This window comes from Akebia trifoliata, chromosome 15 (genome assembly GCF_017979445.1).
Source record: "Akebia trifoliata isolate Shusen 1 chromosome 15, ASM1797944v1, whole genome shotgun sequence".
NCBI lineage: Eukaryota > Viridiplantae > Streptophyta > Magnoliopsida > Ranunculales > Lardizabalaceae > Akebia > Akebia trifoliata.
Window position 1 is genome coordinate 351,507 of NC_141389.1, and position 20,581 is coordinate 372,087.

The 20,581-nt window shown below is 35.4% G+C and overlaps 3 protein-coding genes across 12 annotated transcripts; all 3 read left to right on the top strand.

Moving 5' to 3' along the window:
- The first annotated feature begins 4,683 nt into the window (after positions 1-4,683).
- LOC147383726 (RING/U-box superfamily protein) lies at positions 4,684-12,145 on the top strand. Of its 6 annotated transcripts, none has more exons than XM_086425851.1 (6): positions 4,684-4,853; positions 6,069-6,129; positions 7,278-7,357; positions 7,476-8,082; positions 10,269-10,309; positions 10,923-12,145. In XM_086425851.1, exons 4-6 carry the CDS (start codon positions 7,764-7,766, stop codon positions 11,961-11,963), a joined length of 1,401 nt encoding a protein of 466 aa, XP_086281977.1. In that variant the 5' UTR covers positions 4,684-4,853; positions 6,069-6,129; positions 7,278-7,357; positions 7,476-7,763; the 3' UTR covers positions 11,964-12,145. The 6 variants fall into 6 exon arrangements, with proteins under 6 accessions (XP_086281977.1, XP_086281979.1, XP_086281975.1 ...); XM_086425853.1 differs by having other exon boundaries at positions 7,735-8,082; XM_086425849.1 differs by having other exon boundaries at positions 7,278-8,082.
- Positions 12,124-13,489, top strand: LOC147383727 (uncharacterized). Of its 4 annotated transcripts, none has more exons than XM_086425860.1 (3): positions 12,124-12,264; positions 12,480-12,587; positions 12,675-13,489. In XM_086425860.1, exons 1-3 carry the CDS (start codon positions 12,169-12,171, stop codon positions 13,311-13,313), a joined length of 843 nt encoding a protein of 280 aa, XP_086281986.1. In that variant the 5' UTR covers positions 12,124-12,168; the 3' UTR covers positions 13,314-13,489. The 4 variants fall into 4 exon arrangements, with proteins under 4 accessions (XP_086281986.1, XP_086281984.1, XP_086281985.1 ...); XM_086425859.1 differs by having other exon boundaries at positions 12,168-12,300; XM_086425858.1 differs by having other exon boundaries at positions 12,480-13,489.
- A 4,653-nt stretch (positions 13,490-18,142) lies between these two features.
- On the top strand, positions 18,143-20,146 carry LOC147383728 (expansin-A1-like). 2 transcript variants are annotated; one of them, XM_086425862.1, is made up of 4 exons: positions 18,143-18,287; positions 18,407-18,536; positions 18,762-19,074; positions 19,768-20,146. In XM_086425862.1, exons 2-4 carry the CDS (start codon positions 18,410-18,412, stop codon positions 20,069-20,071), a joined length of 744 nt encoding a protein of 247 aa, XP_086281988.1. In that variant the 5' UTR covers positions 18,143-18,287; positions 18,407-18,409; the 3' UTR covers positions 20,072-20,146. The 2 variants fall into 2 exon arrangements, with proteins under 2 accessions (XP_086281988.1, XP_086281987.1); XM_086425861.1 differs by lacking the exon at positions 18,143-18,287 and having other exon boundaries at positions 18,401-18,536.
- The last annotated feature ends 435 nt before the right edge of the window (positions 20,147-20,581 follow it).

Consider the following 20,581-nt stretch of genomic DNA (forward strand, 5'->3'; position numbering starts at 1 on the left):
CATATTTTTAGGACAAATGATTGTAAATTTAAGTTCTTTTACATGTCAATTATCTTTATATAAAGCTTTATCAATACTAAATTACCTAGTATCAACGAGGAAAGAATTAACTTGACCAACCTGACTTGGATTGGGTTCGGATTGGGGATAGGCATGGATTGATGTTTATCAAGTTAGGGTTGGGCACGGGTTGATCCCCAACCTGCCCGAGTTGCAGCCTTAACTAACCACATCGACTTGAACTTGCATCATGAAACAAGATTAAGAGAGAATGGAATATGGGTTGGCAGAGTTTGGAATCAAAGGGTCAATATTATAACCCATCTTTTGTTTTAGGAAAAAAAAAAGTGACAAAGAAGAAGAAAACCAAAATCTAGGATTTCTTGATGTGGGGAAGAAGAAGAAGTTGTTTGTATTGAGTACATTTAGGGTTGAAGACGGTAACATGGGGTTGGGTGGGTTGAGAAAGAAAAATCAAAATTTAGGATTTTTGTAATGAGGAAGGAGAACTTGTCGAAGGATATTTTTGTAATTGCAATTACATGGAGGTATTTTTGATATTTAATCATCTCTGTTAAGAGTCCAACAATTTATTTAACAATTTTACTCGGTCAAAGAAAGTCGGGGGATAGACCTCATCTTGTATTTTCGCGCCCGCGCTCGGGGGGTGGAGAGGTGTTAATAGTAATAATACCCATTTCACAGGGATTTTTTCTAAAACACCCAATTATAAATCAAAGTTTCACTTTTAAATAATCAGCATTGACCTATGATCAAATGGGGTAAATTTAATCTTGCATTTTTCAAGGGGTATTTCTAAAATACCCAAAGAATTACAAGTCCAAGGAATTGCTAATGTGCGCCAGTGTTTAAGAAATGCTTAACCCACAAATCTCACTAGATATTGGTGATTGCGTTTCACACCGTGTTGATGTCGTGGTGTGCATGGAACAATATATGTTTTCCTAGAGATATGAGTGAGAGGCATCCATGATTTCGTGCACACCTCCACATCAGCGCAGTGTGAAACGCAATCACTTAAGCACAATTCTCATTTAAGATACCCTTGTGTTTTCAAAGCACCGTAACTTGGAACTAGTGTTAATCCATGGATTTGATCAATCCTAAAATTTGATATGTTCCGATCCAATATATTTGGATCTAGATTGACAATTTGGGTTCAGTTAAGATCTGGTTCAATAATCTATCAGATCAGTTTTGGATCAATCATGTCTTGATTCGATAAAAATGTGAGAAATTATGTAAATTGTAATGCTATTTTATATATTTTATTGAAGTTTATTTATATTTTGTATATCAAATAAAATTTATTTCAATCCGGACCTTCATATATGAATCTTAAAAATAAGATCCAATAAAAATCAATTTAAAAGGGATCGATTTGATTATTGTTGGAATAATACCCACCAGCTCCAATCCTTATAAGATTGATTGTAGATCGTCCCCTAATCCTATTGAAACTCATTATCTTCGAACATTTCAACTTACATGGTTTTAACTTTTTTTTAAGAAAGAGATCTACTATTATCACATCAACTTTTACTAATGCCACACCAATTCCTATATAAATCACCAAAGAGTTTCGTCCACATAGTTGGTGAGGCAATATCAACTCTCTCTAAAAAATCCTTGATATTTTTTATAAGATGCCAGGTGGCTTGGTAAAGTTGATGGGTGATGATAGTTATATTTGAGTTCATTTTCCACCGTTATCATGTTATTCATCTAATTAAAAGTAGGTTTATCGATAAGGAAAAAAAAGTTTTTTTCTTTTTAAAAATCCGTTATTTTCAACTTCCCGAAAAATTCTATCTTGTTCTTGAAGTTTGAATGTTGAAAAAGAGAGAACGAGGATAAAAAAATATTTACCTTAAGAGGTTGAAGACAAGTGGTTTAGGGAGTTAAACAAAGGATTTTTGACAAAAATTTGAAACAAGGGTATTTTGATCTTTGCCTTATTATATGACATCAGAGTCCAGAGGTATGCCATCTATGTCAGAACATTGGGATTATCTCAAGTAAGACATAGGTGTTATAACCAAAACTCAGGTTATATCTATGAAAATATGACATTTTTATGCTTTTGTGCCCAACTTTGTTATTCCAAAGGAGACAGAGAGAGAGAGATTGATTCCCATTGGGAAGGCATGTTTACATTGAATATAGAAAATCAAATCAAAGCCTCTTGAAGCCATGGATCCTTGAAAAGGTATGTCTTTTCTACTCTGTAATTCCTTCTTTACGCCTACTATTTCAAAGAATTAAATGGCATATTGGTCTCTCACCCGAAAATTACGTTTGGAAAATTTGGTTTTGGTCAATCCGGTTGACCTTATCCTACCCTCGACTCCCACCATTTAATGGTCAAATTCAACCATGATTCTCTCTCTCTCTCTCTCTCTCTCCTCGAGGAGTTGGTGCGTGTGATTAGTCTAACTTGAAGGATGGGGATATCCACGATAAGCAAAAATATATTTAAAAAAAAAATTACATGTAGATCGGGCTCATATATGAACTTTGTCCAATCCATAGACTATGGCAACACTCGCACATTACACTCATCAGGTAGGTGATGGTACACTCTTGTGGGTGGTCCTTGAGGAATTAATGCTCATACTAGGTATCAAACTCACGACCTAAGGACACTAACTGCTTAATGTTCCGAAATTTTCATTGAGTCAACCCCTCGGGGTTTTGTTAGTTTTGGTTTTATATTATGTTGTTGGTTGTATTATTTAATGTTATGTGTAGGGGTGTTTTTAGAATTTAAAAAACAAATAATTAATGTGGATTGGTGTCAATTATACTCACCACTATTTCAATATAATGTATGGTAGGGTATTTTTGTATAGTTAAAAAGTATAATAAGAGTCGTGTTGGAGTAACATTGAAATGTATATCGATTCTCACATTGTTGATGTGGAGGTTCACACATAAACATATATGCTTTTCACTCGTATCTCGATGAAAGTATTTATGATTTCGTACATACATCCACGTCAGCAATGTGAGAATTGATGTACATTTTAATGTTACTTCAACGTTTTCCATATAATAATGCAATCTTACATCGTCAATTATGCTCATCCTTGTCTCACTATAATAAAGAAGATACACTTAGCAATTGTATTTCTAAGGCTTAACTCTCAAATTTTGTACCTACTACATTGCAAATAGTGACTAGTAGTCTAAGGAGAGAGAGAGAGACGATCGTCAACATTGATAGTAGTGATTGCAATCTACAATGGAGGTGATGGTGGTAGGGAAGAAAAAGAAGATATGATGATTTTGTGATTTAGGAGTGGATTTCATTTTTTTTCATGAGTATATCGGTGGGAAAAATAAAATCTAACCGATGTTGGATTTTTTAATGAAAGTAAAAATCCATTTTCCATGGAAAAAATTCAATCAAACACATGAAAAATGTGATTTTCCATGAAAATGATTTAAAGTCTTAAGCAATTTTCACTAAATTTTCAACATAGTACTAAGGGTGTAACTTGGTCCGATTCAAACCGAGAACTAAACCAAACCTATAGCTTTGGGCTTATGAAAATGAAGAACTGATCAATTTGGAACAAGTTGCAATTTGGTTATGGGTTACAAAAATGGAGAATTGATCAATTTAATTCGACTCTTGGATAGAGCTTGTATAGAACCGAACCAAACTAAGAAATGAATCCCTATGCAATAAATTATTTTAGGAGTTAGGACATAGATTAGTGATTTTTTATGGATAAACTAATGACTTTTTATGGATAAATTTGGTATATATTGTATGAAATTTTATGCTTATTTTTTTTATTAAAAAATATTACTTATAATTTATAGAATATTGGCAATCCGTAGAATTGAATTGAACCAAACTGACTTTAATTCGATTTGGGTTGGTTTGGTTCCAATGGAATTTGGTTTGGTTCTAATTCTTATTTCGTGGAATTGACCTATGTCAGTTCGATTCCAATTTAACCTCAAACTGAACCAAGTTGCACCCCTACATAGTACTTTACTATCTCTCTTTTCAACCAAAATCATTAATTTAAATTTCTCTCTCATTCCCTTATCTAGGATTATCAATGGGTACGATTTAATTGAAATTAAACCAGAACCAAAATCAAAATCCCCAAGTCCAAATCGCTTTTTATTGGAACCAATTAAAATTAGATCTCTTCAAACCAAACCAATTTAGAACTGGAAGCAAGAAAAACTAAAACGAATAGAGAATCAAAACTATATAAAGAATTTTTTTTTTTTTTTTGATAGTTCTGATTCCATTAATTTGAGAATCGAAATCAAAACAGATAAAATCTAAAGGTTTTGGTTCTAATTCTGATTCTTTAAGGAATCGATCCGAAATCGACCCGTCGACTCCACTACCCATATCCAAATTCTTTAGAAAAAAAATGTGTAACATAAGTAATGATTGGTGTCTCAGTAGAGATTTGGAAGAATATATCATGCCACGTGTACCTGAAAAAGCAGAATAGTGAAAAAGGTTATGGTAGAGATTAGGTACTTTTCCTTCCATCCAACCGCACTCACATTGGTCAATCATCCACGTGGCAGAAAAATATGATAAGTGTTGGTTACAAAAAAGAAGGCCCACTGAAGCACTAAGGAGAGAAAAAGCGGGAGATTGGACACGTTTTTTACTCTCTATCTTTCTTTTATTCTCTCTCACAGAAGGACCAAAGACAATAAAACAAAAAATCGCCGACGACTCCACCGTTTCTCATCAAAGCTAGGGTTTTTCTTCTACTCTTAGCCCCCTTTTCGCATTCATACATCAAAACAAACCCTAGAAATCTAAATTCGATAAATTTTTAGTTCAGGTACGTTTTTTTCTCTAATTTACTTGTTTTTTAACTTCTTTTTTGTGATTTTCTGAGCTTATTGGTTTGATTTGGATCCAATTTTTCACCCAAATGTGAAATTTCAGTGATAAAGTCTTGCAAGATGGTTAGATATAATCTAAATGGTGATTGAAAGATTATACGTAATGTTTATCTTCAAAAATGTATAATTGATGTTGAAATTTCAAAATAAAAGGGGAAAAATAGAATAAAAGAAATCCATTTTATCAGTTTGAGAGGGAAGTTTCAGAGGTAGACGATGGATGGTGAGGGGTTTTATGGGGTACTTGGTTGCAGAGACAGATTTGTCCTGATTTTTTTTTCCACATAGGATTGTGTATTATCTTCAAAAGAGGACTTTTTTTGGAAAATTATTTTGCCCCTTTTACTAATGTTTGTAATTGAGCAATTGGGTCTTTGTAATTGTTGATGAATTCGAGGGTGTTTTGCTTTTTTATGTGTTAGTTAGTATTTGTCTATCTTAGGATTGTGTATTATCTTCGAAAGGGGACATTTTTTTGGAAAATTATTTTCCCCCTTTTACTTGTGTTTATAATTGAGGAATTGGGTCTTTGTAATCGTTGAAGAATGGGTATGTTGCTTTTTTGTGTGTTTGTGTTTGTCTATCTTAGGATTGTGTATTTTATTCAAAAGAGGACTTAAAAAAAAAAAAAAATTATTTTACCCCTTTTACTCGTGAAATTTGTAATTGAGTAATTGGGTCTTTGTAAATGTTGAAGAATTCGTGGGCACGCTTTTATGTGTTTGTATTTGTCTATCTTAGGATTGTGTATTATCTTCAAGAGGGGGACTTTTCTTTTTTTTTTTTTTTAAAATTAATTTTCCCCTTTTACTTGTGTTTGTGATTGAGTAATTGGGTCTTTATAATCGTTGAAGAATTCATGGGTATGTTGCTTTTATGTGTTTGTTTTTTTTAATCTTAGGATTGTGTATTATCTTCAAAAGGGCTCTTTTTTTTTTTATTGGAAAATTATTTTGTCCCTTTTACTTGTGTTTGTAATTGAGTAAATTGGGTCTTTATAATAGATGAAGAATTCGTGGGTAAGCTGCTTTATGTGTTTGTATTTGTCTATATCTTTTGGTTTTATAGTTCTTTAGCTAGGATTTCTGCTGCAAAAATAGAGGCCACTAATCTATAAAGGCGTTTATCTTACTAAGGTAAAACCTTTTCAGGTTTACTCTGAAGCTTGTTTGTCTTGCAAAAGGAGTCCACTATTTTGATGTCTCTATTATGGTAAGAATAAATCCATGTAACTCTCTTAGCCATCCAAATCCAGATTCCTTAAAAAGGAAATTCATGTACAACTTTTGAATGTTGAAAAAAAGGAGTCCAAACCAAATAAGCACGCCTTAGGCTATGAAGGAGTTCTAGTTCTGGGAGAAGCATTTCAATTAAGATAAAATATGTTTGCTTCCAAGGAAGCAATGGAAAGATCTTAAGATATATCCTCTATATCACTTATTCTTCTATTCTGCTTTCCAAATCTTCTTAGTCGCTTGCGGTGGGATTCCCCTATACCCATGCTTACGTAATATGTAAATCCTACATGGGATCTCCTTTTCCTCATTTCTTTGTCAAAACTATACAAGACAAACATAAAAATATGGGTTTATGTCGTTCGACCCCTTGGGCTGGACACCAGAGATGGGTAAACAAACATGACCTTTAGGATTTTTCCTTGTTAGACACACATCTGCGCATGACACAGCCTAACACTTAAGGTACTAACTTATTACTATTATTTTTTTGATCGTCAAAAGCAATTTTATAAAAATAGAGAGGAGGAGGAGAAAGTGGCCAAGACGGTTACCCTCCTAGATACAAGGGGCAAAAACCCAAATAAACAATAAAAAACCAGCAGCGACAACAAGAAAAAGCCTTATGAATCACGAAGAGAGTCCCATTTAAACAAAAAAATCTTCAAAGAAGAATTGTCCAGAATCCTTAAAAATCTTACTCTAATAGAAAATCCATCCCATAATGGGTATGAAAACTTCATTTATGGGATGTTCCTTTCCTTCAAAGATTCGGCTATTTTACACCGTTCATTTTAATGGTTTTCCATGAAAGTAACTTCTAAATGAGGATTATTATAATATGTCCTCTAAGAATGTTTCTAAAATAACTGCTATTCTGCATTTATTTGATATGGTGCTATAAGAATGCTTCTCACTCTCTACTTCGAAATACTTCTTTCCTTATTTTTATTGAATAAAAATTAAAAGTTAAGGCATTTTTGCTACTTATTTAGGTTCACATTATTCCATCTTAAGTGTATTTTAATAGCAAAAAAAAAAAAAAACACATTTAAGTTTTTCCTTATTTTTTGGGGGGTACAAGGTCTGTCCTTTTTTTGTCGGCTGAAACATTTTTTTCTACAGAATAAAGGTGGTCTCTTTCCATGAGGCGCTGGACAAAAAACTAGCTGTGTAGAGAGGTGCTTGCCGGGACAACTTGACTGGTAAGTAGTAGATGTAACCCACCTGAATATCTGGATTTGAAGAAGTTCTTCACTAGATCTTTGAGCAAGATAGGAGATTTATAAGTTTGCATATTGTGGTCCATCTTCATGGTGGGAGGTTATTAGCTCTTCACCATTTTTGGAGTTAATTCTGGAAGACAGTCACTGCCATCCTTGTCTCCTATGCTACAGCCTTATATTTTAAAGGTTCTCGTCTCTCCTTCTAGCTCTTGACGTTTATGCCGTTCTGCTTGGCATGAGGGGCCAATGCTTTCATGAAAGTTTTCATTGAGACGACAACACATCTTGACTTCTGTATTAGAAAATAGCTAAGACGGGTGCACTTTGTTGTGTGGCCGCTGGGCCACATGGAGCAGAATCAAATACAGTGGGTGGGAACTGTTCCATGGTTTCTATTGAACCTCAATGGCGGACAAATTCAAGCTTTTCTCCTCCTCCTCCAAGGAGACCGGAGTGTAGATTTCAGTCAGATGGCTCACATTATGGGTTCCAAGGAGCTTCACTATGCGGTTCATCATTTGCTTCAAATAGTAAAGGACACAGAAGCCGGTTGAGCAGGGACCAGTTCCCCAATCATCACCATTCCATGTCTGATGGCGTGGTTTCTTATTTTGGAAGCCCGTCTGACAATTTCCAGCCCCCTCAGTGGACACCACCAGTTCAGAAGCTTAATTCGGATGAGTTTTCTACCCCTTCTATGGGAGGTAATATATGCTCATTTTCTCTCTTTGCTATTGATACAGCATTGCCGTCAATATTTCAATTATGGGTTCTTCATTTTAGAAAGATTGGGCTTTCAATGTCATTTTCCTTTTTATTTTTAATTCGAAAACTTGGTACTGAGATTTAAGAATGTTTGTATGGATGAAGGTCCTAGATCTTTAAAAATGAACTCATCTTTGACTTGAATACTGTTGTCCAAGCAAACACAGATGTCATTCTGGTAATTGAATGAGTTGATTGAGATATGCTGTTGTCCAAGCAAACGCAGATGTCATTCTGGTACTTGAATGGGTTGATTGAGATCTGCAACGTCTAGGATACGTTAAAAGTTACCTAAACAAGCTGTGGAAAACTAAGCCAAAAGTTACAATGTCTTATAATTTGCATTCCACAGCCTCACTTAAACGTAATTAACCAGTTAGTAGGTTAGAACTGTAATGAACTTACACATGTCATCGGTGCTTTAGTCTTATTATGTGGACTCAAATCTCTATAGCTTGATACTTGTAATCCTAGCCGGTTGGATTTATCTGTTTTCCGTCAACTTTCAGAATTACAGGTCATGATTGTTTCATTGCATATTAGTGAATCCTTCATAAAAGCTGGAAATGAAAAGTCAGACGGAGGTGCCACACTCATTTTGAAGTTTATGGGTGACCATAGCTGTCATTAATAACCCACTAATTTTCGTTGTGACATTGCTACAAACTATTCAATGGTGCAGAAAACAAATCATCTGGTTTACGAGCAGTGGGAAGTGCTTGTTTTTGAAATTCAATGCAAACAATATGTTCTGTAATCTGTAGGTAACAGAGTGCGTGGGTGCGAAGCTACTTCAACAGCTATGGTGGGGGAATAATAATCTAGTTTACTAGTGGCACTGAAGTGCACAAATATGGTCAAGCATCTATCTTTGGTCAACATGTACCCCATACTAATGTCTACTCTAGATCTTTGATTCGTGACAACTCCCACTTAAGTTATTTAATCATTTGTGTCTTGTTTATGATTTAAGGTTGATGCTGATATTGAAGTACTGTCTGAGTGTGTTTGATTTATCTTAGCTTCATCTATAATCTCATGATGGTTAGTAATATTTTCAGGCTATGGTTAAAATCTAGTTCAACATCATCTTCCTTATACCGTCTATTTTTTTGTCTTTCCTACTAGTACCAGTTTCTTAGTCCTTTACTTTCTTCATCTATAATCTCATGATTGTGTATTTGGTGTGCACAATAAGAAATTAAGAACATTTAAATTCCTTTAAATTGTAAGGAAGAATTCTTTCCTGCTGTATTTTTCTATTAACATTGTCTTATGCATCATCAACTCTTATCTAAAGGTGTTAACTTAGCTAAGTTGCTGAAGGCATGTGGGGTATTGAACCCATGACCTAGGTTCAAATCTCAATGAACCCACTTTCATGTCGATTACTGACCACCTTACTTGCCTGGCAAAAGAAAATCATCATCTCTTATCTAGGTGGTCATGGATATCTAATTGAAAAATCAAGTTTACGGAGCAAGTAATGGGGGACTCTTAATAAGTTCTTTAAATTTCTCATGTGGCAAACTAGATCTTTGCTGTAGTCTTTCATTTCTGAGCCCTTGACAGATAAAAAAACCACTTGATCTTCTTGTATTATTATGACTTAAGAAATGTGTTGTGGAACGGAGGATCTATGGAACTTTTCAACTAGATATTGTTTTCAAATCTCTCAAAATGGGATCTATTCCAAAATCCAAACATACTGTCATTACCATGGAGCTGCTTGACTAATAATATTATATCATCATAATAAAAGCATCATCCCAAAAATTTAAGGTTGGTTGAATGTATCCTGTTCGTGCATTCAAGCTTACACACCTGTAATCTAAATTTTGGTGCAGCACTATGTCGACTACTTGCTTAAATTATTACAATTTGTTCTTTCAATTTATTTATTTTTAAACTTTGTATTCTTGCCTACCAAAAAAGTCTTTTCAGCTTCATATTTATTGAATATATTGCTGATTGTACTCTACCTGATAGTCCGAGAAAAGAAGTCCAGTTATTAGTTACCTATGCCTTTCACCTTATCTAGCTTATCTTTTCTTGGTTTCCTATATTTATTTAATTATTCCATTTCGTCATGAGTAACCTAGATATGTTTTTTCATTGTGATCAGGATCTAGGTCTGAGACGTCTCTGTTCCCTCACTCAACCGAGGTAACATCTTGTTTCAACTTTATGGGTGAGATTAGGGGTGCAACTTGGTTCGGTCTGGGGACAAATTGCTACCGAACCAACATTGGTCGGTTCCACTAAAAAAGCACCCGAACCGAACCAAACCAAATACTAATAGAAACAAACCAATCCAAACCGAACTAAGGTTGGGTTGGTTCAGTTCTTTCGGTTCTATGGGTTGCCAATATTCTATAAACTTTCTCGGCAGTAACCTATTGTTAATTGAAATATATAGATTATGAACATAAAATTTATATGATAAATCATTAACCTATTAATATTTTTCTTATTAATTTATACACAACTCCTAAAATAATTCATAATAAACCAATATTTATTTATTGTTGCATGAGGGTCCGTTTCTTGGTTTGGTTCGGTTCTATACATGCCTTGAACCGAGAACCGAACCAAATTGATCGGTTCTCTATTTTCTTAAAGCCAAAACTGAACTACAACTTGTTCCAAACCGAACCAAACCAGCCCAAAGCTATCAGTTTGGTTCTCGGTTTGAACCGGACCAAGTTGCACCCCTAGGTGAGATAGCTCTCATAATGTTCCTTAGTGTCATCGCTTTGCTTCCTTCTCCTGATTGCAGAGGCGATTTAATAGTAGAGCATCTGCAGCATCCAATAGTCTTGGGTCTCCATCATCTCTTTCCGAGTCCAGCCAATGGGAGTCTCTTAGCAAACGACCGATCTCCTTCTCCCTCTCAAACCGGCGCTCTTTCATGTCAAAACCGGTTTATCCTTTAGTGTTCCGCAATCCCATATCTGACAGTGAGGCGTTTGGTTCACCAATTTCGGACAGCGAGGCCTTTGGTTCTGTTGGCACGAATAGTTTTAGCAGGTTGACTCCTGGAGACAATAGAATTTCACCATATCATTGGCCGGATAGCAGTTCAATTGTCGAGCTCAAGTTCCATAAAACCCTCTCTGAGCTTCAGAAGACTGAGGCTTCCCCTCACCCAAGCATGAGCTCTAGAAGAGAGGGCTTCAGGTGGAGTAACGCTAGCAGTTATGATCTAGGGTTTGATGGAGAAAGCTTTGATCTAGCAGAACATGTAGATTTAGAGAACCTCCGATCACCAAACTACTTGACCGAAGATCAGAAATGTGGGTTGTGTGGGAGACTTATGTGGCAGAAATCCCCGTGGAGTTCTTACCGAATCATCAGAGGTGGTGACATGCCCATTGTTGGGGTACTAGCCTGCAGTCATGTTTTCCATGCGGAATGCTTGGAGCAGACAACACCGAAGACTCAGATCCATGATCCTCCTTGCCCTCTGTGCCTGAAAACCATTGGTGAGATGGACGAATCCCCATCCATTTCTGAACCATTGCAGATGGCCTTAAGATCGGTGCGAAGGAACCAAGGGGTTGTGATTTCTGATGCCTCGGGAATTAGTGGCAGTGATCAGTCTTCAGAACTAATCGAGAGCACTTTGAAACGAGACCAGTGTCGGCCGGTGCAAGAACCAAGTGGTGGTAGTAACTTGATAAAAAATAATTTTAAGAAGCATTTCTCATTTAAGGGAAAGGCAGGAAAAGATTTTTTTCGAACAAAGGTGTTTCGCAGGTCTGGGTCATCGTCTTCAACCCGTGACCCAGTTGGCCCCTCTAGATCCTCAAAAAAGTAGGTGGTAGTGGGAGGTGTACTTGAGATTGCGTACTTCTGGTTTTTCATTTTTTTTTTTCCTATTTTAGTTTGTGGTCCTTTTTTTTTTTGAAAGCTGTAATAGGGAGCCAATGTACATTATCTGTTCAAGAATCTGACGTTTAGTTTAAACTAATTAATAAATATGACGAGGTTTGAGTGCAAGGATTCCATGCATGATGTGACACATGTCAATCTTTTGTTGGCTTCACCTTGGAGCATTGAGAGTTTGTGATAGTTGGGTCTCCAAAGCTATGGCTTTGATCTTCTTAAGCTTTGCAGAGGTGAGAAAACTTGTGAAACTTTCCCTCTTTTGTCATGTGAGTTCTATTAATTCTCTTAGCCAAACCGCCCCCATTCACTCCATTCACGTTCAATGTTGCCCACCAGCATCTCTTTAAAGTTTTCTCTTCCTTTCCTTCAACCCCATTTCTCCTTCTTAACTCCTCTTCTTCATTCACCACAACTAATGAAAGACTTATCCTTCTTTCTTCTCAAGAACACAGTGGGAGCCAAGATGAAGAAGGGTTTTCGAAGCTTCTGCAATGGGGATGGCTCGACTTCGACACTAAACCAAAGAAAGACCAACCAGGACATGCCTTGCCTGGTAACCCCCTCTTTCGATAGCTCTTCCTACTTAGATGACACTAATTTAGCAGACAAGACACCAACTTTGGAGGAGATGATATTGCAGCTAGAATTAGAGGAGGCTGCTGCAAGGAAGACAAAGCTTGACGAATATGGCGAGACTAGACGTAGGATGTCTTGCGTCAACAACTCTGACGTCTTACGATCGGCAAAGAATGCATTGAATCAGTACCCTCGATTTTCTCTAGATGGGAGAGATGCTATGTATCGCTCTTCATTCAGAAACATGGATCGTGTCATGGGAAGGTACGAAGGTGGTCGTAAATCAGTTTGTTGTAGTAGTGGACTAAGAGGGAGACTTCATAGGGATTTAGATTTTGAGAGAAATCTTACTTTGCCTCCAACTTTAGCAGGAGAAAGTGTTGTTTGGTGCAAACCGGGTGTCGTAGCCAAGTTGATGGGCCTCGATGTTATGCCAGTGCCCATAACAAGAAGACATAGTAAAGGAAAATTTGGTTCTCCAATTAGGAAGCAAAATCTCAAGAGGGCCGAAAGGCATGAAATAGATAAGAGAAGGGTTGGTATGGGTATGAATGGTTCTAAAGGGATTGAGAGAGAGAACGGTGGTTCGTGTTCAAACACTCGTTATTGTGTCATGAAGCCAATTTCTGTCGAGCGTGGATATCATAGAGGCGAGAATTTGTTGGCAGATCGAAGGCGTTATGTTTATGGACAACATATATAAATTCAGATCAGCTCATGTCTTTCAATTTCACTTCATTTTGAATAATAAAAGTTTTAAGAAAATATTTTACCATGTAATTCTTTGAAGATTAACTTTTGGTTGGAATTATAAAAGTGATTCTCCCATAATCAAAATCAGATATCGTATACAATCAGAAGCAAGGAAAGATTCGTTTCTTCCAGTTTTTTTTGTTTTTGTTTTGATAAGTGTAAATTTATTAACGAAGGAACATAATACAAAAGAGACTTATAAGGCGGTTGAGGTGACCCACCCAAAAAGCTCCTAACGATTTACTAAAGTCTACTACTAGAAGATAAAGTCTTCATAGAAGGCACTCTTGAAATTAGGGTATAGCTTACACCAAAAAAATTAAAGGCCCTAAAATGTTTAGGGTAATCTCATGAAAGTTTGAGATCACCCCTCTAAAAATTCTCTCATTCCTTTCCAACCAAATTCCCCCACAAATGGCAAAAGAAAGAAACCTCCACAAAATGTTCAATCTCCTCGAGAAGCAAGACAAATCTCATCTCTGAAAGATAGAAAAAGTAGTGTTCAGAAGAACCCAAGAAATCCCAAATAGGTCAAAGAAGTGCCTCAATAAGGCAGAGGATAATTAACAATGTGAATTTTTAACATTTAGATATCTGATATCATGACTTTTAAAATAGTGTCACCAACAGAAGATCGTGATTTTAGATTTTGATATCAGTTTTTCTTTTAAACTAAAAATAAATTACGTTGTCATTAGGGTGGAAATCAATTTTCATAATATGATTTTAATAAAAATAACTAAATTAGAATCTAACAATGGTTCCTTGGTTCATAGAGAAGGCCTAGAAGGGAAGGAAGAGAGCAACTAGTAGGAGGTTTTGAGGCATGTTTGAGATGACTCCCTTCAATTACAATACACCACTAGCCTCCTTGTACTGTTGTACTTTCATTAAAAGGGATTATTTATAATTTAAAATATTGACTAAAGGGTTTTTGTAGATTAGATAATAGAAGAAGGGTATCTTTTTATAATTTTGTAAACTAAGCAACGTCATTCTAGGGTGTGGGTTGCAATTTTTTTGGATTTTTGACTAAAATGATCTTGATTATATTAAATTTAAATATAAAAGTGGGGGCATATATAACCACTTAAATTTTCGTGTTGAACCTTCTCTCATTATTAGTCAAGATGTGACGATAAACGATCTTCTATCTTTTAAGGGACAAATGTCATTCATGCACAATTTATTGTACAAGATATATTTTTCAATAAATGATTATTCCCCAATTCTCGACCCCAAAAAGCACTTCCAGAACATGGTTACTAAATTGTCCAATTGAAACACTTCTATAGGAAGCATCACCACCCCGAAACAAGGCATATATAATCACTCCTCAAGTCCTAAGGCCGCGGCATTTATGATTCATAAGAAGCCTTATATTTTTGGCAACGACAACATATTCCAAGGTTGGATCGAACAGCTCTAATTTTTTTTTTAAATTCTGGGATAAAATAACCATTTTGCGATTCATATATTCTATGCTTGGTTAACCCCAAGGAGTTGGCCTAGTGGCAAGCCGAGCCTTGATAAGCTCCTCAAGAAGGGTAGGACAAGTGTTCGAAATCCCACGAAGCTATGAATTCCTTGGGGCCACCTTCCAGGGTCTTGTTGATCCTCGACTCAACTAGTTGCATGTAGGACTTTCCTAGAGGGTGTTGCGTGTGACCGTGTGGGATTAGTCTCACCCTGAAAGGTGCGGATACCCACGATAAGCAAAAAATATATTCTATGGTTGGTCTTCAAAAGTAACCCAATTCGCCCAATCAGTTCATGCATGTAACATGAGCCCACCCCAGACAATGCTGATGGCAGGTAGGCCTCAATTTCTGAGGCCATAAACACAAGTACATGGGGAGGGGACGAGACTGGTCCTATGGAATGGTTTACTCATTGGGCTTTTGAAGTGGGTATTTCTATGTTGAGTGGGCCCACACGTGTGATAGTGATTACACAGTTTTCCTTTTTAGTCTTTCTATGGTTTGATGTGTTTGTGAATTATGGAAGTCTAGGTTTTGGATAAAATATGGGGCAAATTGGATGTAGGAAGGCCTATTCACTTAGGCAAATAGGCTCTCCTTTTCAACCCATTCTAAGCTTTTCAAGTGGCCATGTGATCCCATGTGCAATTTTCTATTCACCCTTAGAGATTATATTTGTTTAGGACATAAGAGAGAAAAAAAAAATATTATCTATCATTAAATAAAAAATATTAAACAAAAAAATAATATTAGAACAAAAATTGAAGAAAAAAGGGAAAAGAAACCATAGTTTTAAAACTTGTTTTGACATCTCATCCATGAACAAGACCGACGTTTGAATCGTCTCGTTCAACAATAAGACAAATGAATTATTGTTTTAAATCTTATTTGATATGTTTGACTTGTCTATCCGTCTTGTTGGTGGACGATACCAAGACGTATCGGACACGTCGTCTCAATCCATGAGATTTAAAACCATGGAAGAAACTGAACTTCTTTGGAGTATAAGCCTTATTATATTGCTTTGAAGTTATGGAAGTTCGTCTCAATCCATGAGATTTAAAACCATGGAAGAAACTGAACTTCTTTGGAGTATAAGCCTTATTATATTGCTTTGAAGTTATGGAAGTTGAGAGAAAGTCAAAATAGTTTGTGTTTTTAATATTTCAACTTGGGGGAAGAGTGAGATCACTCTAACCATAGAAATGGAGAAAATAAAAGAGAATGAATGACTAATGAGACTGACATGTGATGATATGTGCCTAAGTATTTATTTTTTCTTTGCCAAACCAAATGATTTGACCCAATTGAAAACTGGAGATACCCATGTTGTTAGTTTGAAAAACTAATCGGTTCAAGCACAAAGAGTCAGTGAGATTTTGAGGATTAAATATCTATATTTTTCATTCTTTTAAGTCACCATGTCCGGGTTTGTTCTGTTTAGCTGTAAAGAGTAGAACTTGTGTAGACTATAATGAGGTTGTAGCTTAAAAATCATTGATGATCATCAAATGGGTACAGCTAAGATTTGCTAAAACAGATGAAAAAGTGGATAAAAAGCAAGTAGAGAGAGAGAGAGAGACAGGTTGAAGGGGGTAAGATTGTCATTTATCCTTTCAAGATGTGTGGCATGTCACATGCAAAGCACTTTGATCCAACCTTTTAGATCCTGAATTTTAGGCAGTCTAGTAAAGCTGGTCCTAATATTCTGTCTTAAATATGGTTTCTTATGTTACTAGTGGTTCCAATAGTCAAGAGGTGGATTCCCAACAAGGATGGGTAAAGTAAATATTTACAACTTATAAAACTCAAATATATAACCTCATCACCTCATGTGCCAAGTTGGGTAATCTAATACACATAATATTTTAATTTTACAGAAAAAAAGGAAGTACCTATTAAATAATGTTCTTGAAAAAATTGGAAATTTTTTTTTTTGTAATTCGAAGCGCTGACCGACCGAGATTACCGTAGTTCCAATTGAATGTTATTATCTAACTTTTAAACTGTAAAGGCCATTTTTACCACGTTTTATGATGAGAACACATGTCCCTAAAGATTGAGTAAGGCCCAAGATAACATACTAAACTAAAACTATCAAATATCAAATGGTCATTGCAAGTAAAAAAGAGTATTTATCAAAACTAGATTTAATACTTGAATGAGGTTGAAAATGATGAGTAAGAAAAAACGTGATCTTTGACATGCACCACAGTAAGACCCCATCCTTCCCACCTTTTTACCTCCTACTGTCCCAACAATCACAACAAGAGTCAGATCACCATCTTAAAGAGGAGGAAATCATTAGATCAAGACCAAGCTTGACATCAAGGTAAAAAGCATCTCAAGGAGTGGAAACCCTAACAAAACCTCCACATAAACTAAGGATATTTCTTCTTAGTTAGTTAATCTATATTATTAGTAAATTATACTTTACTTCAAGAACAAGGTTACTTTTATTGACTTTTTAATATGGGTGATTCTTGGAAGTTCTCGACATAAGCTGATAAAAGAAAAAAGAGTTAGAATTTTAACTTTTTGCCAAGCAGACCAAAAAGACTAAAATTCAAATCCTCAACTCCCAACCTCAGTGGTTTCCAGCACTTAATGTCTTTTTAATGCAGATGTTTTTCCATGTAGGTCTCAAACAAAGTTTAAGTCAGCAACTTTTACCTTTTCTTTTAAAATAACTCTATCTTTATAGGATAAGATTCTGAGGAGCTCAAAATACTTTTTTTTCCCCTTAAATTTTTTTTTTTAGAGCTGCTATTGGCACTCCAATTTTTACTTATCACACGCCAATTTCTTAAATTATTTATCCCAATTAAAGATTAAAATTCATTTTTAAAACATTTCAAAGGGTTTTGGCTCAAATTATAATCTCAACCTTACAAAAGATTATGACACTCATTCAAACAATTTCCATAGTTGTTTACATTTATGATATAAAATCCTAGACTGAAAAATTGAAATCTAGCCAAATAAAAAAAAGAAAAAAAGAAGAGAGATCTATTCGCACCCCAACATTTTTACCTATTCTCTGTCATTCACTTACTATATTTTTAATTGGAGTGTAATAAGTAAAAGTTGGGGTGCCAATAACAGCTCTCTTAATTTTTTTGGGTGTGCTGGAAAAGTAAAATATGCTTTACAAAAGGGACACTAGAAAAGAAAAAAAAAAAAGTGGATGTTGGTTATTTTAGCAGTTTTTTTTTTTTTTTTCAGTTAGTAGTCATGATTCTGTTCTCCCATATTTCAATTTTCCTAAAAATTCTAGAAACTTTTATATTATTTATTCTTTTCTCTTACATCTCTCTCTCTCTCTCTCTCTCCATCCACATCTATAAATAGACCCATCTCTCCCTCTCATCTTCCTCACCTTCTCTACCTCACTTTCTCCTTTGTCAACTTGGTTTTCACATTTCAGTCTCTAAAGCCTATTTGTAAGCCCAATAAACCCATTTTTTTCTCCTACAAGTCATGCATTTTTCTTCATTTTTTTCAAGTTTTTCTTACTAAAAATACTAAAATCTCAAATGGGTTTCACTTGACTCTTATGCAGGAGATGGACTTTCTTAAGTTTTCCTTAATAACCCTTTTAACCATGTTGAAAACTGTTCATGGCTATGGAGGTGATTGGTCTAGTGCCCATGCTACTTTCTATGGAGGTGGTGATGCTTCTGGTACAATGGGTAAGTTTTTTTTCCTTCTAAAAAGAGATATTTTATTGCCACACCAACTTTTGCTAACATCACCCCAATTCATATGTAAATCACCATAGATTTAACACACTTCTTGGGGGTGCAGTTAGTAAAAGTTGGGGTGGCAATAGAAGCTCTAAAAAAAATTTCCTCTCTAAATTCTTCTTAAAATCTGGCCCTTAATTTTTTTTTTTTGTTTTTTTTGGTTTTTGGCAGGAGGAGCTTGTGGGTATGGAAATCTTTATAGTCAAGGTTATGGGACTGACACAGCTGCATTAAGTACTGCTTTGTTCAACAATGGGTTGAGTTGTGGGGCTTGTTATGAGATCAAATGTGTTAATGACCCTAAGTGGTGCCTACCAGGATCCATCATTGTGACTGCAACCAACTTTTGCCCACCAAACAATGCTCTCCCAAACAATGCAGGAGGATGGTGTAACCCTCCTCAACAACACTTTGATCTCTCACAACCTGTTTTCCAACACATAGCTCAATTCAAAGCAGGAATTGTCCCTGTTCAATATAGAAGGTTAGATAAGAAAAAGACCATTTTACCCTTACCCACTTCATCAAAGTTTTAAAAAAAGTGACTATTAGTTCCCCAACTTTTACTTATTACACCCCAATAAAAAATAATAATAATAAGTCAATGATTGAGAGTAAGTAAAAGTTGGGATGTCAATAGAAACTCTCTCATTTGAAAGATTTTATATGAGCTTAATCCTAATTGTAAACAACTGTTGAACTTGTTTGAATGTGTTATGATCATGGTTTTAAAATCTGGTTTCGATTCTCGTCTCATCCATACCAGATACCGAGTTGTCTCGGACGAGTTTGCCGATATGGTTGAGACGTCTCATTCAAAAATGAGAAAAATGAATATGAGATTTTAAATCCCATCTGAAAAATTGATTTGTCCGTCCGTCTCGTCCATGCCAAATATCGAGACAACTCGGGCTATACGTCTCAGTTTTGGATGAGTTTTGAAACCATATATGGTTATGATTCTTTGTAATGTTGAGGTAATAACTTGAACCAAACTTTTGTAATGTTTTGAAGGGTGTGATAAATAATAAGTAAAAGTTGGGGTGCCAATATTAACTCTCAAGTTTAAATAATGGACCATTAACCCTTTACACATAAATAACTTTTTCTTCTTTTAAAACATTTCTACCCCTGATCTCTATTTACTTTATCTTGTTTTTCTCTCTTTTGCTTGCAGAGTTGCTTGCAAGAAGACTGGGGGAATCAGATTTACAATAAATGGTCACTCTTATTTCAATCTTGTCCTCATCACTAATGTTGGTGGGGTTGGAGATGTTGTGGCTGTTTCCATCAAAGGGTCTAAAACTAGTTGGCAATCCATGTCAAGAAATTGGGGCCAGAATTGGCAGAGCAACTTATATCTTAATGGTCAAGTCCTCTCTTTTAAGATCACAACAAGTGATGGGCACACTATAGTTTCCAACAACATTACTCCATCAAACTGGGCTTTTGGTCAAACCTTCAGTGGAAGTCAATTCTAAGTCTTTAACAACTCAAATTCTCTCCACAATTAACAAAGAACACCTCTAACTTTAGTAGGAGTTTATAATCTTTAATTAATTATATAATATATATAGTGTTTTAGTATTTATGAAGATATCATGGTGGGTCTTTTTTTCAAATGCCCTGATTGATATGTCATGTCTGACTGTTTTATTGTTCCACACACCATTAAGGCTAGTGTGAAGAGGACTCTGCTATATTTAGAGGAACTCTGCTAAATTTAGGGAGTTTTGTATCAATGTTGGGGTGAGCTAATTATTTTGGTTGAGGTGAACAGGGTTTGTCACCCACCCATATTTGATATTCTCATAATGTTGGTGGTATTAAGTATTGCAATAGAAGAGAAAGATAGAGAGATAATATGTGTATGTGTGTTTGTTTGTTTAGAATTTGAGTGGAAGTGAGTGATTGTAATATGTCTTCAAATATATATATATATACAGAAAAAAGTGTTTGGAGAGTAAAATGGGATCATATGTTGTTACCAC

What these genes read in the sequence shown, in the direction of transcription:
- LOC147383727 (XM_086425857.1), top strand. Translation starts at nt 12,169, where the DNA reads ATGTCAATCTTTTGTTGGCTTCACCTTGGAGCATTGAGAGTTTGTGAT. An exon ending in AACTTTCCCTCTTTTGTCAT is followed by an intron (nt 12,301 to 12,479) that starts GTGAGTTCTATT and finishes TTTCTTCTCAAG; the next exon opens with AACACAGTGGGAGCCAAGAT.
- LOC147383728 (XM_086425861.1), top strand. Translation starts at nt 18,401, where the DNA reads ATGCAGGAGATGGACTTTCTTAAGTTTTCCTTAATAACCCTTTTAACC. An exon ending in TGATGCTTCTGGTACAATGG is followed by an intron (nt 18,537 to 18,761) that starts GTAAGTTTTTTT and finishes GGTTTTTGGCAG; the next exon opens with GAGGAGCTTGTGGGTATGGA. An exon ending in GTCCCTGTTCAATATAGAAG is followed by an intron (nt 19,075 to 19,767) that starts GTTAGATAAGAA and finishes TTTTGCTTGCAG; the next exon opens with AGTTGCTTGCAAGAAGACTG.
- LOC147383726 (XM_086425849.1), top strand. Translation starts at nt 7,764, where the DNA reads ATGGTTTCTATTGAACCTCAATGGCGGACAAATTCAAGCTTTTCTCCT. An exon ending in TTCTACCCCTTCTATGGGAG is followed by an intron (nt 8,083 to 10,268) that starts GTAATATATGCT and finishes CATTGTGATCAG; the next exon opens with GATCTAGGTCTGAGACGTCT. An exon ending in TGTTCCCTCACTCAACCGAG is followed by an intron (nt 10,310 to 10,922) that starts GTAACATCTTGT and finishes TCCTGATTGCAG; the next exon opens with AGGCGATTTAATAGTAGAGC.